Source organism: Boleophthalmus pectinirostris, unplaced genomic scaffold, assembly GCF_026225935.1.
Source record: "Boleophthalmus pectinirostris isolate CB_2022bp ecotype Guang Dong unplaced genomic scaffold, ASM2622593v1 HiC_scaffold_3, whole genome shotgun sequence".
Taxonomy (NCBI): Eukaryota; Metazoa; Chordata; class Actinopteri; order Gobiiformes; family Gobiidae; genus Boleophthalmus; species Boleophthalmus pectinirostris.
In genome coordinates this window covers 3,315,575-3,333,394 of record NW_026571299.1, presented here as the reverse complement: position 1 = coordinate 3,333,394, position 17,820 = coordinate 3,315,575, and the positions used below count along the sequence as shown (strand labels likewise).

Here is a 17,820-nt window from a genome sequence, read left to right as displayed (position 1 = left end):
ATTATGAAGTAAACGTACCTTCCTCTCATGAACAGGCCCAAAAACGCAACTTAAGACTCTCAATACATTTTCAACCGACTTTCCAAAAGCAGAGTCCCAAACTGGCTATAAAAAAGCGGACCTGGCGCCCCCCGTCCCAGCGCATGTAAACCGATGTAAACACGGAAGTACCGCCGCCGCCGCTGCTGCTGCTGCTGCTGCACACTCTGTTCCAGCCGCTGCAGCGTTCACTCTGCTGCTGCTCTCCGTCTGTTTCTGCTTCATTTGCATCGTTTTTACATCTTTATTTTCGTGTTATTCTCAAGATTATTCGACATGGACCCGAGACTGCTGCTGGCGGTGGTTTTTAGCCTGATTTTAACCGAGACCGAGTCGAAAAGAGGCGGTTTGAAGCGCGGAACCAGAGCGCAGGTGACGAACTCTTCAACAACACAATCATTTTAGCACGATTATGTCACATTTTGTAGTAATTTTGTTATTTTCAGTGGTGGGAGAAGTACTCAGTTTTGTTAAGTAATAGTACAGATACCGGACTGAAAAAATAAGAAAGTTATTGTGAAATTAAAAGTATCACATAAAAAAAATCTACTTAAAAATGCACTTAAAGGTTGTATAGAAGATTTTTTTAAGGGAAGAGACATACAGCGGCAGTCCTTTTTGAAATGTTGTGCTTGCGTGACACCACCTTCCTCCTCCACAGCTCCCTCTAGAAATAATTTAGACACTGACACCTCAGTTTTTAGACCCTTCGTCTGCTTCACTCGCACCATCGCTGGAAGGAATCTCCAAGAATCACCTCAGTTTGTCTTTGCTCCTTTTCCCCTTCTCTTCTTCTTTCAGCGACCTCAAAAACGGACTTTCTTTTGCGACGAACTGGTCGTCGATTCTCGTCCGCCATCGCAACAAACTTTGTGCGAACTGCAAGGAAGCTACAATTAGAAAAAGCCTCTAAGAACCGCTGCATAGTTACCCTAGAAACGTAAGAAGTTTGATTGACAACCTAACAGCCAATAGAAAATGAGGTAGCCTTTTTATCTATTGGCTGATGTTTATCAGGTCTCACTACGTCCACAATTGATAGATTTTAATTTTATTTATTTTTTGGACATCATAATTACAAAGCTACTGCGTCTCTGTAATGTTATTTTAAACTTTCATTGACAATTTGGAACTAAAAAAAAAATCCTCCATACAACCTTTAAAGAGAAGGGGCGTGCAGAAATATCGAAATATTCATATATCGTATCATTTAATGTGATGATACAGTATCGATATTGTGGGTTGTATCGATATATCGCCAAGAGTTTGTTTTTTTGGTGTATTTTACAAAATAATTCTGTTGCATGAGATGTTTTTAAAGTTGTGTTTTTGTTCTGTGCAGGTGCTGGGCTTTGATTGGAAGAACTGTGGTGACCCAGATGACCCGGCGGTCCTGAAAACTCTGAGCGTGGCCCCGGACCCCATCTCCATCCCGGGGCTCCTCACCGCAGCAGCTTCAGGGGCCACTTCAGTAGAGCTGTGCGCCCCCCTGTCGGTGAGTACCGTATTTTACCCACTATTAGTCGCTCTGGATCATAAGACACACTGTGAAAAAAGTTCAAAAATAAATCATTTCATGACAAATAAACAGCACCAGACTTTAAAGGAAACAACAGTTGGGTGAGTCAGTGGTTTTGTTCAGTTGTGGCGTGTAGGGAGTGGGACATTTGTGATGAGGAAAAAACATTAGAACAGATCAGAAAATAGCGTAATACGGACCTTTTTAAAACTCGAGACTAGTAACAGTGTGGAGATAAGCTGGCCGAGATAGAATGAGAAAAAAAGCGCGCCACTTCTGAGAAGAAAAGTAAACTGATAAGGTCAAAGAAGGACACATTTTGTAACAGTCGGATGAGCAAACCACAGAGAAATGTCACAATGAACTAACCGTGTCCTTGCAAAAACTAAGCAGAGGGTACAAAAAAAAACACAACAGGAAGCACTGTCCAAGCTTTCTTTCTTTTAGGACAGGAAATCTGACAGAAAATGTTTATCTTTTCATCATTGCCTCATACTTCAGAAATATAATATCTTAAGTTTTGCAAAGCAAAGCCTCTATATAAGGTCGTAAATGGACTTGCCTCACCATCGCTGGATGAGTTCATTTTGCCCAAGTCCAGCACTAGTGGTCGGGTAACAAGAGCCTCTACCACATTCAGAACATTTAAAACCAAAAACCAGAACTGTGATTACAAATGTTCTGATTCTATGTAAATGTCAGTGTTGCGTGTCATGAATATGCATTGTCCCTTTTTAAAAAACAAAACAAAACAAAAAAACTTAAAGGACTCGGAAAGCTGCTGACATCCATGACATTCTATGTGAAATCCCTCTGTGGTCTGTTTGAAAAAAGTTTGGGTAAATGGTCACATGGTAAATGGTAAAGACACATTTTTATACAGCGCTTTTCCACCTTCAAACATCGAGGAACCACTCGCCCATTTGTCCCAATGTCAAACTGATAACCTCTTGGTCAGTGATTCTCTCTCTGCATGGAGCTGAACACAAACCCACTGTTTTAGAGACAATAGAAGAGCAGATCCTTGTTTGTGTCCGAGCTCCTCTAATGGAATTCAGAACATGTTGAAGATAATGTTGGATTTCAGATGACATCACAACGTTCTGCTGGCGAATCATGTTTAATTGGCGTTTTTCAGATTGTTGAGTGTGATGGCGTTTTACTCTCAGATGGGGGCAAGGGCCAGATTTTCCTTTTGTATATTTATTGTTATTGTTATACTTTTTATATCCAAAAGGTAAATTCAAAAACGTTGAACCTGATATTTTCAATTAGTGACTGAACCCAAAGGCAGTGAGGCCGGGCTTTGTCGTGCATCAGGAGGAACCCAGGACCTGCTGCACCAGCGTTGAGTCTGATACTAGGTTCAAGGGTTTCATCCCCATACCCAAGAGGTCTGTGTGTCCCTCCATGGACCGATCTCCTCAGATCATCACTAGAGCCGACCGCCGGCTGATATGGGCACCTGCATATCGATCAGCTATCAGCTGATACATCAAAAATCTTAGACTCTCTACATCTGTTCATTTAATCCAATTTACAGACAGATAAATGTCCTCAGTGGCTCCACATCAGTCTTATCTACGGAGTCATTTGTCTGTGTGTGTCCGTACTGTCTGAACACACCACAGAGTCGCGTCACTCACGTGTGTTTGTTTACACCCGCAGCGGTGCGCAACACTGAGATTAATTCTTTTTACGGACAATAGGTTTGAGTCTGGATTAAAAGGACATTTATTAGTGCAGATTTGTGATGTGAGGAGGAGCCTGTATGAGCGGTGAGTGTTGGAAATATGTCGACTTTGAAGCTAGTTTTTGTCATTTGTTATGGTTAGCTGCTGTAGCTCCTGCACATAAACAGACTGTTTTCTATTGGTCTGTTCTAAAGTGACTATATTGGCCGTATATTTGCTACTGGACCTGCACTGATATGTAAATGAGCTGTGAATAGACGTGTGAATTATGACATTTGCGCATATAATTAATTACCGCAGCGCGCACGTATTTACGGCTAAGGCTAATAGCGATTGTTTCTTTACTAGTTATGGGTCGTCGCGAACGAAATGACTCTTAGAGCCGGCACTTTGAAGCGAACGACGGGGGCCTGATCCTTATTGGGAGTCGTGTTTTCTCTTTCTCTCACTTTTTTTTCTCTTCACGCCGCGTGCAGACTCGTGGTTTGACAGCGGCAGCGGCTGAAAACGAAACTCTGAGAAATTTGCGTGTACATAGGATAAAAAAAAAGGAGCATATTTGGCTGTAGTTTAGCATAAAATAAATAAGTCCTGGTTTAGTCCTTTTTCAGTCCTGTTCAACCTGGTTCAGTCCTGATTCAGTCCTGCTTTAGACGTGCTTTAGACCTGCTTGCAACAAAACGATCTGAAGAGCCACTTGGGAGCCAAAAGAACCAGCAGCTTTTAGTGAGCCGAGCCAAAAGAGCCGGTTCTCCAAAAAGAACTGGAATACCCATCACTAGTGTCTAGAATGTGATGCAAAAACGCCATTAGTCCAACCTACTGTCTGTAAATATGATGTAAAGAGGCAGAATAACAATAAATGTTGCCTAAATAAAAACCCAATTTAAAATCCACCAGAGCCAAACCTAAGTTTTTTAAACAATTCAACATTTACAGAATTTTACATCACTAAATATATCGGTGTTATATCGGCTATCGGCAGCTCCAACTCCCATTATATCGGTTTCATATCGGCCACAGCAAAATCCATATCGGTCGGCTCTAATCATCACTGACCCACCGCCAAACCGCTCGTGCTGAACCATGTTGAGGCAGCAGAATGTTCTCCTCGTCTTCTCCAGACTTTTTCACGTCTATCACAGGAGCTCGGGGTGAACCTGCTCTCATCTGTGAAAACCACAGGGCGCCGGTGAATGCCAGTAGAGCTCCGTGGTGCTGGGCAGTGAGTGTAGGGCCCAGGACGTGGTGCTCTTAAACCACCCTCATGAATTCTGTTTGTGATTGTTTCAACAGACATTCACACTGGTGTCTCGCTGGAGGTAGGGCTGGGCGATATGGATCAAAAAATATATCTCGATATATTTTGCTATATCTCGATATACGATATATATCTCGATATATGTTCAAGAAAAAATAACCCCCTAAAACTGAAAACTGCAAAAACAAATCTGCCAAATTCCACAAGGTCTTTTTTTTTTTTTATTAAAGTGTAAGAGGTCGACAGTTCATACAGGAACATTTAAGATTACAAAAAACCCTAATTATATAAATAATAATTGAACTGTAAAATAAAAGAAATAAAACATATTTCCTTCTTTTCATTCATAAATAAAACAACTCAACACAAGCTCATCTTTGCATTAACTCTGTTATCCAAACCAGAACCAGAACCATGAGCTCCTCAGCAGAAGAAACTCAGGATGTTCCTTATTTTAACAGATCCATGTTTCTCACCAGCGTCAGGATCTGAGGTTTAATCCCACAATCCACTGCAGATCAAACCCAACGTTTCCAAACACTATTGAACAAGTGACACTGCAGCAGATTATTCATTAAAATATTCTGCATAAATAAACTTTACAATATATAAAACATAACAACTACGAGCTACATCAGGTCATTTGAGATAATAATGTGTTTAATGCAGTTTTGCGCACGTGTGTTTACATTTTACAGAAACAAAACTTAAGCACATGACTCATTTGCATAAACAGCACTTCTCGTGCAGCTCAGCTCGTTTAGCTTCTTTCGGGCTAAAGGACGCGACTCGGTGGAACATGAGGATGTGCTGCTGATGGTTTTGTCTGTAAATGGTGGAAAAGGTTCGTGGTGCTTGAAGCTTTTCACTGGCACCAACTTTCGGCGTTCACGGTGGTAGTGAGGAGTGAAGGAGACACGAGCGAACAAAATCAGGGAGGCGGGGATGAAGAGAGAGAAGGTAAACAAGCGAAGCGGCGAAATCAAAATTGAATATAAGCATTATATCGATATATACGATATGTCAGAATTCATATCGAGTTTAAAAACAATCTCGATATATTTAACATATCGATATATCGCCCACCCCTAGCTGAAGGTGATTCTGTAGGACACGGGCAGAGCTCTGACCTGCACTGATGGGTTGAGGACCTTCTACAACCCTGTCCAGCTCTCCTAGAGTAACTGTGTTTTGGAGACTGTGCTGAGACACATTAAATCTCCTTGCAACGGCCACGTCCAGATGTGCCATCCTGGAAAAGTTGGACAATACGCAACTTCTGTAGGGTTAAAAAATGGCCTCAAACTCATCCAGTCGTACTAATCACTCCAGCCAAAGCAGCACTAGAGGAAAACTAACCAAAAAAAGACTTAAAATAACAGCCACGTGTAAAACCAGTTCTGTTTTAAGGCCTGTCCCATTGGTTCCGCTCTACTGCATCTGTCATTCATTTCCTTTAAAAGAGTAGGGTCCTTTTGTTCCCTTCCCTGTCCATATTTGTGTAGATATCAAACAGATTTTTTTCACATTGAGATCTGATGTGTTTTCAAAGTGTTCCTTATCATTTTTTGAGCAGTGCATTTAAAGATGAGGCACAGAACAGAGAACTGTGGTGGATTTCACTGACCACACGTTAAAAAGTTACACAAAATAAATGAATACTTCAGCGGAAAATACCTCTGTGTTTAGAAAGAAAGATGGTTTTGTCTCAGTGCTAAAACATTAAAACCAAACCCACAAACTGAAGTATTTCACACACAAAAACAATAGGGAGGGTTTGACTTTAATTAATTTGAATTTTAATGGGTTATTTAGTTTATATCTTACGATTTTAATCAAAGCCACTGTTAGATTTGAGCTCGCGTGCTGCTGTCCCTTTAATCTGCTGCAGAATTAAAAACTAATGATTGTTAATTATTTCTAAAACAATAAGTCAGTCACCATTTTTGCCCCGGGCTGCGGATCCTCCGGTGTGTTTTCTGTCCGCGCCATAGTCAATGTTTACTCAGATTTATGGGCTAATTACACGGAAGCAGGTCAAAACAACAATCACACTCAAGTATTTTATCAGCATTGAGTTCAGAAGTTTCAGTAGCCTTGATCGGTGCAATAAAAGCCTGAAATAGAGCCTGATCTCAGCTGTTTCTGTGCCAAATCGGTCAATTAAAACCCAATAAAACCTGTCTAAGAGTCAGACATAGTACAACACTGTTCTAATGTTAAACTTTAGATCACATCGTTATAAAACAAAATAGATGGTTACAGATTGAATAAATTGTTTTATATATGAAAGCTGGAACAAAACTGTATATTTTGGTGGGCTGTATTTAAATCCTGGGTATTTTATCTTTGCAAAAGAAGGAAAAAGATCCACACTGTGAATTCTTTGAAGCTCTAGTCAGGTCCACTCACCTGACCCAACATGAGATCAGTCCAGGGCGACCAGATTTCCCAATTGACCCGTGACAGTCCCAGTTTCGAGCCCCGTGTCCCCTGTCCCAGCAGATTTATCCACAACCACTGATTTTTATCCCAGTTTTATACAAGAAACATCCCACAAAACGTACCAATTTGATCCCTGCCAATAGAAAATAACAGTATAAATCGTCATTTGTTTACGTAAAATACAGAAAAGCTTAAAATTAAAAATGACCTAAAACACAAGAAAATGTGACTGTACTGACTCTTAATTATTGTAGAGTGACCAGATTTTCAAAATAAAAAACAGGAACACTCTCTGATTGTATTGTTGGTAATAATAAAATTGTGAAACCAGTGCGTCATTCAGGAAAACTTCTGCACTCGGCCCATTCGTGACTAAAATGTGAGTCAGTATAGTCACATTTTCTTTGTGTTTAGGTCGTTTTTAAGCAGATTTGTTGTATTTTATCTAAAAAAAAAATGACAACAACCGAAATATCATGATATCATATCGCCAAAAGTCTCACAATAATATCGTGAGCTGTCACAATATATGGAATCACAAGTTCCTTTGCTTTAATGCAGGTTTTATAGTAGCAAAAACTTATGAACATCGGAAACTACATATCCCATGATTCATTTCAGAGCAGACAACACGAAGAAATATGTTTTCTTACTTGAATTTTTGGGATTCTGATGGAAATAATTCACACCTCCCTCCTTCTCTCCCCTCTGTCTCCTTCTCTCTTCAGTTGAACGTGACCCTGGAGAAGGAGGTGGCCGGTTTCTGGGTGAAGATCCCGTGCCTGGACGATTTAGGCAGTTGTCACTATGTAAACGTGTGCGACCTCCTGGACCAGCTGATTCCTCCGGGTCAGGACTGTCCCGAGCCCCTGCACAGCTACGGCCTGCCCTGCCGCTGCCCCATCAAAGCCGTGAGTTTACTCTTTTTACTACACCCTGCAAACTTTTGTCTCTAAACGCTCCAAAACCTCACTTTCCTGTGGCGGCACTTCATGTCAGTGGTGAATTTGTGTGTACTTTTTTTATTTAACCAGTCGCTGCAATTTGGTCGTGATGAAATCCCGTAGGAAGAAGGACAATAACGTCTTTCCCCTTGATAAAAATCACCAAATATTCTCTTTGTTCCGGCTTTAAATCCTTGATCTCGGGAATCGTTGCCAACACAGAATGTCTGGCTCTTCTCTGATTGGTCAGTGCGCAGCCTACAGCTTCTGGGGTTCTTGCAGACCGTCTAGTGTATTCCAGTTCCTGACCTGGGTGGCACCAGAATGGCTAGTAAAGATCGGCCCCATCCAAAAAAGTACAACCTGAATCATGATGGTGACGCCGAAGACAACTTCCAGAATAAGGTGAATATGAAGAGTTTTTTTTTTTTTTAGCAAAAACAGATCTCCATTTCTCCTAATAATTTCCCTAGATCAATAAAGTTTAAGTCAATGGGAGCTGGAAGTCCAAAGGAGCATCTATCTGTCATCTGGAATGTGGCGCCTAGTACGTTGGCGATGTCCATTTATGTTCTTTGCCTAAACATCAGAGTGCTGATTCCTCTTCAGCACCTCAAGCTTTTACTGTCACACGATTGGCTGTAGAGCTTTAGACCGTGATCAGTCTTTTTTTTTTCAGTTTTTGGCACTGCTGTTGAATATTTATCCAGGCTGGTGCCACCTAGTGCCTCCGCTCAATTTAATTTCTCTCCAGCGACTAGATCAGGAATCGAAATACACTAGATGGTTCGCAAGAACCCCGGAAGTTGTAGACCACACACCGGCCAATCAGCTGTGAGCTGTGAAGCCACGACGTCAAACTCGTGACGTCTGTCTGGGTCCCTTTTGTGGAACAGCACAACAGACATTCTGTGTTGGCAACGATTCCTGAGATCGAGGATTTAAAGCAGGAACAAAGAGAATGTTTGGTGAATTTTATCAAGGGGAAAGACGTTATTGTCCTTCTTCCTACGGCATTTGGAGCATTACATACGTCACGACCAAACAGCAGCGATTGGTTAAATAAAAAACAGTCCCCGCCTACTGTCGAGCGAACGAATCCTAATGCTGCGAGGTCAGACAGTTTCCACGATTTATTTAATATAATTAAATATACCAAGGCAGGGGCTGAACTGTTTCCCACACCTCATTTTACGTGACTTTTAGAAAAATAACTCCTAACATCAGGGACCTCCTTGGGTTCTGGGCCATTTATTATGCGAAGGAGGAGTCTGGGCCTGGCGACCTCCGGACTGCGCCGGGCTTGTTGCAGTTCCAAGTGTCGAGATGGGCCCCGACGGTGGAGTGACCGCAGCCGCCGCCCGATCGAACTTTGCGTTTTCTCTGAATCAGTTTGTAGCACTTGGTTTTCATTCTGTGACACACAGATTGGAATAAACACACAAATACTGTAAATACGATACACAGAGCAATATACAAAAATCAATTATACAAGACGAAAAATTACAAATATATGTGAATAAAATAAAATGCAACAGAAAATAATACTGTTAAATTATAGGAGTGTAATGATATCCAAGTCTCATGATACGATATCGTCACCGTATGAACCTCACGATACGATATTTATTGCGATATCGTGGGAAAACTCTCGATTAGGGATGCAACAATATCCAAATCTGTCTGTACGATATTTTCACCATATACATCTCGCGATACAATATTTATTGAGATATTTTGTGAAGGCGAACAAAACTCTTAACTGTTTTTCCTCTTGAAATGCCTCGACAAGACTTAATCCAAAGACTTCAAAGTGTTAAAACTGTTATTTCTTCTTGTCATCTGCACTGAAATGGAGCAAAGGATCATGGTCTATGTAGTTCCCTCTGTCTTTTAAAAAAAAAAGATCTATTGCTGCACCATAACTAAATGTAATTTAAGCAAAGAGTCTTGTAATTCGATATATTGTGAGAATGTTGTTGCATGTTCCAATAACTTTTTTGTTTTCAATCTGTTTTTAAATTTATTGTTTAGAAATATTGGCACATTTCTTTGTTACAGTGATGAAAATTGGATTTATTTATGATTTTATTTTTTTTATTTTGAGTCCATTTTGTCTTGAATCTAAGTCTGGATGAAGAAGCCGAGATCTTTTGTGAACCTTTTGTGTCTCCCCCCCCTCAGGGCTCTTACTCTCTGCCCCAGTCGGACTTCGATCTCCCGGAGGTGGAGCTTCCGTACTGGCTCACGAACGGCCACTACCGGGCTCAGGGCGTGCTGGGCAAGGACGGCAAAGAGCTGGGCTGCCTGAAGGTGGCGCTATCCCTCCACTCGGTCTGACGGCGCTCGTTCAGTTCGCTCACGACGGCGGGTTTCTCGGCAAGAGTTTAAATGAACCGTAAAAACTTCTGGAGCCACTTGGACAAACTGGAGTTTTTTTTTTATTTTTTATAGTTTGATTAAAAATGCAATAACCACTTTTGTTTTTACTTACTCCAGAATTGTTTGAGTTTATAGACAAAACATTAGACTACAAAATTTGTATTAAACCCAAACCATTAGATCGTTGTTAAAGCTGCACTGTGTAACATTTCTAGCCGAGCGTCCACCACCTGCTTTTAATCCGTCTAGATGTTTATTATTGCGTCGTCTAGAATGTTCCACAGTGTCGATTAAACTTGTCTAACGTGAGGGAGACGAGCAGGTCACAGCACCGCGCCACGTTACGGGTCAGATCTGTGGAGAGGCGCCCCTGTTCACTGAAGAAATTATTGGATTTTTGAGCAACAGAAATGAATAAACGGTAGAAGGAAAAGTTTAAAGTCGTATCATGGCAAAGCGGTAACATTTCCAGAGAGACAAGCAGGTAGTGGACCCTCTACTGAAAAAGTTACACAGTGGACCTTTAATTACAGCTTTAAAATAGCTGTGAAGTGGTACAAAAAAAGCTGTGATCGATGCGCTGCTGTTTCACATTACCGGCCCGGTTCACAGAGCTGCCTGGACAGTTTCTCTTCCCTCAAATTCTTCCCGTTTCGTTCGTTTTGTGCTGGGAATTTGCTGAGTCGTGCTAAAATAAATCTATATTTAAATATCAGACCGAGGACAGAAGGTTACACACGGACAGTAACAGACCGCGTGTTATTATCATGGATCTATAACAGGGGTGGGCAAGTTACGGCCCGGGGGCCATATGCGGCCCTTTAAACCTTTTAATCCGGCCCGCCGAACTGGAATAAATTACAATAATAAACCTTGTTGTTTTATTTGTCATGCATTTCCAGCGTTTCCCAGTAGATGGCGCACTATATATACATTGAGGTGCAGCGTTGGTCGCAATGCTTTATGGGAAAGTGTTCTTACAGGAGTTATTCGGACCATGAGTCAAGTAGTTGGTGGTCGAGATATAAGACTGAACTGCTTCCATTTTAAGTTGGTAAAACTCAAACATTGAAAACCTTTGGACTCTGACTTGTAATTATCAACGTGTACAACTTCGCAGAGTCTGGTTTTACTGTATTTGCAGGTGGACTTAATTATTGAGCTATATTCAGTCAGATTTGAAAATGGTCAGGTCGTGATGTTCGCTCACCTGTGGCGTGCACTGGAACAGATATATACATTTTTATGTGTTCTGAATCTTTCACAGTCGTGTTGAAGCGTGTAGTGAGCGTCTGAAGTCCTACATAAACGTGAATATGAACGTAATGGAGCCGAGCTCTTAACGCGTTATGTCCTGTCTTCTATCCGGCCCTTCAGTCAAACTTTAGGACCCTATGTGGCCCAAGAGCCAAAAAGTTTGCCCACCCCTGATCTATAATAAAAACTGGTGGACAGTCCCTCAGTCGTCCAAGTAGAATCAGTTCAGCAGTTGACAAATTGAACTGGGTTAGGTTAGGTCATTTTAAGGGTGAAGTATAGTTCTGCTTCGACTCAACACGCACTGCCTTGTCGCCTTGTCGCTGTCGTTTTTGATTTATGGATCTGCGTCGAGGTCGATGCCCCGCCAAGTAATTCACCACCAAAACGCTAGGGGGCGACGATATCTGTCCATTCATATATACAGTCTATGCATGTGACCTGCAGACGTATAATCTCTGAAAAGTTTAACATGAACCATCTCCAACGCGATAAAAGCACAGAACAGACTCACCATCAGCAGAACACCCCTCTGTCACAGAAAGAACACTCATATTCCACTGAGTCGTGTCCTTTTTAAGTCTGACACAGAAGCTGAACCGCGTACTTTTTCATTAGCCATGCGGTTTTAAGTTTCTCAGTGTATATTGAAAGAAAGTAAAGCAGAGTACAGGAAATATCTGTAGTGCGGCGGTACGGACGACCAATCACAGCCTTTATCGTCTGCGTCGTTTCAAAGCATAGTTAGAAAATTTCGGAGGTGCACGTCGGTCGATGCAGAGGCTCTGCGTGGGGGGTACGTGTCGACGCAGAGAACATTTTGTATGTGGAGCGACAACAAAACAAAATCCCGTTTGTTAATGGAGAGGAGCAGAAGACAAACAGACTGAGCTGCACTTTCTTGTTCTTGTGGTTTTACAGCAACATCACGTCTTGGTCTCTTTGCAGTGGAAGGTGTTTCTTGGTGAACAGCTGGTGCCTTTCGCTTTGGCGTTGACTTTTTAAATTTGTAACCGAGGTTGAGTGAGGGATCAGGATTTAGTTTTGTTGTTGCTCCACATACAAAATGTTCTCTGTAAACTCGGGATGATTTCTTAGACAGACAAAGTTTTCCTTTTTGGTTCTTCCTGTGGATCAATCCTGCCCATCGCCTTCACCTTTCACTATTTTTCAATTCCGTTGGGAAGAGAAACAGTTTGAACGGAGGTTTACAGTCACACACATCTGATTCCCTTTTGCATTTATGGAGTTCGCAAAAAAATTTCTCGAGCCGTTTTCCGCCGTTAGGATCCAACAACCACACGATTACGACGTCCGAATCCCAAAACTAAAATACGACAATATCAGAACCAGAAACAAAAGTGATATGGTTCAAAAGACTTGAAAAGATCGACTTTGTCAATAGACACATCCCACTGGGAAAACAAACATGGCAGTTTGATGCTCACTTTTTCGGAAAATCCTTCCCAGTATGAATTGTGCGATGACCGGAAGTCTGAGAGTTTTGATACGTGTATTCCCAACGCACGAGAGAGAAGCAAAACTAGTCAGGCAGCTCCACGAACAGGGTCTTTTACACATAATTTAAGGAATTATAATCATTTTGTTAAAGCAGAACTGAGTAACTTTAGTGATAGAGCTCCCCCTGCAGCTTCGTCAAGAGAATACACCCTTTTTTAAACTTTTTTAATTGAAGTAAAGTAAATTATATTCACGTACGAAAGCACATAACGTTGCCAAATATTTAAAAAAATGACGCAAGGAGAGAAGACGAATTCACTGAAACGCTCTGAAAATACAAGCTTAACCGTCACAGGGACTTTCAGTGACGTTTGCCTAAAAATGTTACATAGTTCTGCTTTAATTTGTACATTTGTAAATTAAGAAAACAAACGCAAATTATTATTTCAACACCGTTTGGGTTCAGTCAGATTGAATTCTCTAGAGATTTTTTGTGTCATTTCAGCTCATTTTCTTTCTGAATTTAGTCTTATTTTACTTTTTTTGTCATTTTTTTTTTTTACATGTCACTTTATGGGAATCACTTTTGCCATTTTTTTTCTTAAAGCTGCATTGTGGAACTTTACATTTATTCAGTTGCAGGTGGTTTTATCGCTCAGAAATACCTCAAAAAACAAAACAAGCAAACGTTCTGACTGAGCGGGGTCGTCTTTCCGCAGATCCGACCTGTATTTGACCGAGCCTCCACCAGAAAAGTTACACGATGCAGCTTTAATTTGTATCGTTCTTTTATAGTTTAATAGTTTTACGTCGAGTGCCTTTATAAATGAATTTGAAATAAGTGTGTGAATTCACTTTACAAGAACATTTTGAAAAGTTTCTAGTTTTTATGTTTAGTTTTTGTGGACATTTTGCAATAAAAGTGTATCTGCCACCTGTTTGTCTCCATGGAAACGTTATTGCTTTGTCTAGAATGTTCCGCAGTGTAGATTAAACGGCAAAGACGAGCAGGTTACAGCTCAGATCTGTGGAGGGGCGTCCCTATTCACAGAAGAAATTATCTGTATTTTTGAGCGACAGAAACACACTTAATGAATAAATACTTGATGGAAATGTTTAAAGTCACACCGCGGAACATTCTGGACAAAGCCGTAACATCTCCACGGAGACGAGCGAAGCAGAAATGTTACGCAGTGCACCTTTTAAAAGTTTTATTTTCGCGTCGTTCTCGGCTTGACGTGTGATTAAAAGTTGTTTACAGTTCAACACGGCGATTCTTTAAAGTGCACTGTGGAACTTTTTTTTAATCTTTTAAATATGTCTGCTCTCTGCTTGTCTCCATGGAGATGATGTTCAAGGCCTGGAATATTCCTCAGTATGGCTTTAAACTCACGTACTACCTGCATTTGCTCCATTTTTGGTGCATTTTTTTTACTGCGTTTTTACTCTGAGCTGCTTGACTCGGTGGACATAGATGGATTTAAAGCTGCACTGTGTAACTTCCCAGGCAACGCATTCGCATCACCATGGAGACGAGCACATGAGGGAGCCTTCACCGGGAAAGTTACACAATACGCCTTTAAACTGTGGTGTTTTCTTCAGTGAAACAAACTAGGGCCAAACCTCGTGTCTGTTTGTTTTACTGGTCGATCATTTCATTTTTAGTGATTTTTTTTTTTTTTTTTTAATTGAAAATGTTCTTATTTGTGTCAAAATATTTTAATATTCTTAAGTCTTAAATAAAATTCCTCAAACGTTCTTTTTGTGAATTTTGTTTTCGCTTTGAGCAGGTCGGAGACTCGCAGCTACGTGAATGTGTTTATTATTATTTTATAATTGCGAAATTAATTACACATAATCTCTACAGTTTCTGTACGAGTTGCTTTAATTAAACAGTTTTTACATGACATTACATGTGTCATGTGTAACACGTTGGCAGTTGGACTGGAAGAGTAGAACAGTACAGGTAAAACAATTCGTGTCTTGGAAATTATTCTCCCGAAGTGAATATAAAGAAAATACAAATATACGCCTACAATTTAAATGTCACGGTGAAAACAACCTGCATAGGCTATGATTCTGCACTACTGTCCTATACACAAACACACAAACACACACAAACACAACAAACACACACAAACACACACAAACACACACACACACACACACACACACAAACAAACACACACACACAAACACAACACACACAAACACACCTTCATCATCTCATTAATCTGAGAACGCGCGGACCACGTTTCCTTCCGTAGTTACTGCAACCGACGCTGCCGTGAGCCGCGTGTGGATCGTGTTTTCTCGCGTACGCGGCGTAAATTCCTCCTGTGAACCTCTAAGAACTAACACCAAGACTAAAACCAGGACTAATTCAGCCAGTAAACCAGAACTAAAACCAGGTAATCTAAACCAGGACTAAACCAGACTAAAGCTAAACTAAAACCAGTAAAGTAAAAGGTCTAAACCAGGTAAACCAGTAAACCAGTAAAAGTAACACCAGTGATCTCATATATAAAGCATTTCTCTATTAATAAATTTTTTAATATGGTTAAGGAAAGACTGGACTTTTTATTGTCTTTAAGTCGACAAAAGTTTGTTCAGATTTTCTAGTCTTTGCTACTTTACAGCAAACATTTCTTATTCATGAGACTGGACTCAACAGAAATTGAAGAGATTTGTTAAACAATAAATGACTTTATAAAGTCATTTGTTTTTGATGCCACAATAATGTAATAATGAATTTAAATGAAATACCTCAAATTGAAGCTTTTCTCAGCAATTTTAGGTGAGATTAAAATGAGATTAATTAGATTAATTAATTACAGATCATAATTAATTAATCTCTCAATTTTTTAATCGCATGACAGCACTATTATTATTATTTATAAAACACATAATACAGACAAACATACATGACATTACAGTGTGTCATGTGCAGGGGTTTATGAAGTACTCCATTTTGTGACTCAAGTAAAAGTACAGATACCAAAGCTAAGAAATACTCAAGTAAAAGTTGCTGGTAATCTACTTAAAGAGTAAAAATTAAAAGTATTTTGCACATATTTTGAGGTCTAATGAAGCTTCGAATGTAGAGATTTTGATATATTTTTGTTCAACAGAAACAATTTAATATTTTTTTTCCTAGCTGTTTTTATTTGAATATTTTTTGCTCAAACTATGAAGTTGTTATAAATAAACTCTCAGCCTTTTCAGCACGTCTCAAACTATAAAAAAAAAAACTTTTACCTGTCCCTTTTGTGGAACAGCACAACAGTAAACAAAGCGTCGAGATGAACGTAGACGAAGACAGACGTTCTGTGTTGGCGACGATTCATGAGATCGAAGGATTTAAAGCTGGAACAAAGAGAATGTTTGGTGAATTTTATCAAAGGGAAAGACGTTATTGTCCTTCTTCCTACGAGATTTGGTGCGTTACAAACGTCACGACCAAACAGCAGAGATTGGTTAAATAAAAAAAGGACCCATCACCGTCGAACGAATCCTAAAGCTGCGAGATCACACAGTTTCCATGAAGTGAAACCAGCTTATGAATCAGGCTTTAATAACACTGGGCTTGTCTCCCAAAATACGGTCCAGTTCTTGGTAAAAATTCGTTTGTTTGAGTCTTTGTACTCCTTGACTCGCAGGATCTTTATTTTTCATTGCCACTGGAGCCAGGACCGTCTGTAGCAGCGCTCTTGACATTTCTTTGGCAATCATTTCAAAAACTGCCCGGTTCCGCCTCCAATTTGTTCTGAATACAGCGATCCCCCCAAATATTAATAAACTCTCTAACCTTGCTTTCCCTTCATTTACAAGACTCTGAGCCTGACATGTAGGTGGATGAATGTGACCTGACCGTTCAGACTGAAGTCACATGTCAAAAGATCAGATATGTATCGGTTTTAGGAGCACATATCCAAGGCTACGTTCAGGCTGCAGGACTTAACGCTCAATTCCGATTTTTTTGTGAAATCCGATGTTTTTGCGAGGTCGTTCACATTTCCAGTTAAATGTGACTTGTATGTGACTCCAGTGTGAACATTAAACGGCCCGAAAGTGTCCCACATGTGACACTGGAGACACGACGACGTCAACCGCAGCGAGCGTCTCTGTGTTTACGGAAGTTGTCCAAACATGGACGCAGCATCGAGCACCTGGAGATTTTAAAGTTCCTCTCGTACCGGAGCCAGAACATGAACAACTTACTTGTTTTAAGGAGGAGATTGAGAAGGAGAAGGACGAGGTTTTTGGTCGTGGTGTTTTGTGGGCAGCGGCAGCGACGTCTGTTGAAAGGAACGTGTGGATGTGGAGACGGAGCCAAGAGTGGTGAGTGGTGATGTGCTTCACTTCAGTGACACGGAGTTCATTAACAATTTTCTCCTACTTCAGTGCAGAATAGTGACGTTTGTGTCTTGTTGATAACGTGTAGGTGGATGAATGCACTTTGGCCGTTCAGACTGAAGTCACATGTCAAAAGATCAGATATGTATCAGTTTCAGGAGCACATATCCAAGTGTCCTGGGTCACATTTGAAAAAATCAGATCTGTGTCGTTCAGACTGTCATTAAAAGATCAAATACAGGAACATAGGGGCCAAAAAATCAGATTTGGGTCACTTCAGGCTGCAGTCCTAGATCCAAAATAGCGTAATATGGGTCCAACTTTTTATTCAATACTTTTACTGTATAATTTGTGCTGTATTTTACTTAAATAAACCCTCTAAACTTTTTTGTGAGAGCATTTCTAAGAACTAGAAAGCGCACGCATGGCTGAGAAATATTTTGGCAGCGTTAAAGGGTTACA

General features: G+C 40.5%; 1 protein-coding gene across 1 annotated transcript; it reads left to right on the top strand.

Moving 5' to 3' along the window:
• The first annotated feature begins 174 nt into the window (after positions 1-174).
• On the top strand, positions 175-14,760 carry LOC110159986 (ganglioside GM2 activator). Its single transcript, XM_020924587.2, has 4 exons — positions 175-411; positions 1,382-1,534; positions 7,687-7,869; positions 10,087-14,760. The coding sequence occupies exons 1-4, from the start codon at positions 316-318 to the stop codon at positions 10,240-10,242; spliced, it is 588 nt and encodes a 195-aa protein (XP_020780246.1). The 5' UTR covers positions 175-315; the 3' UTR covers positions 10,243-14,760.
• The last annotated feature ends 3,060 nt before the right edge of the window (positions 14,761-17,820 follow it).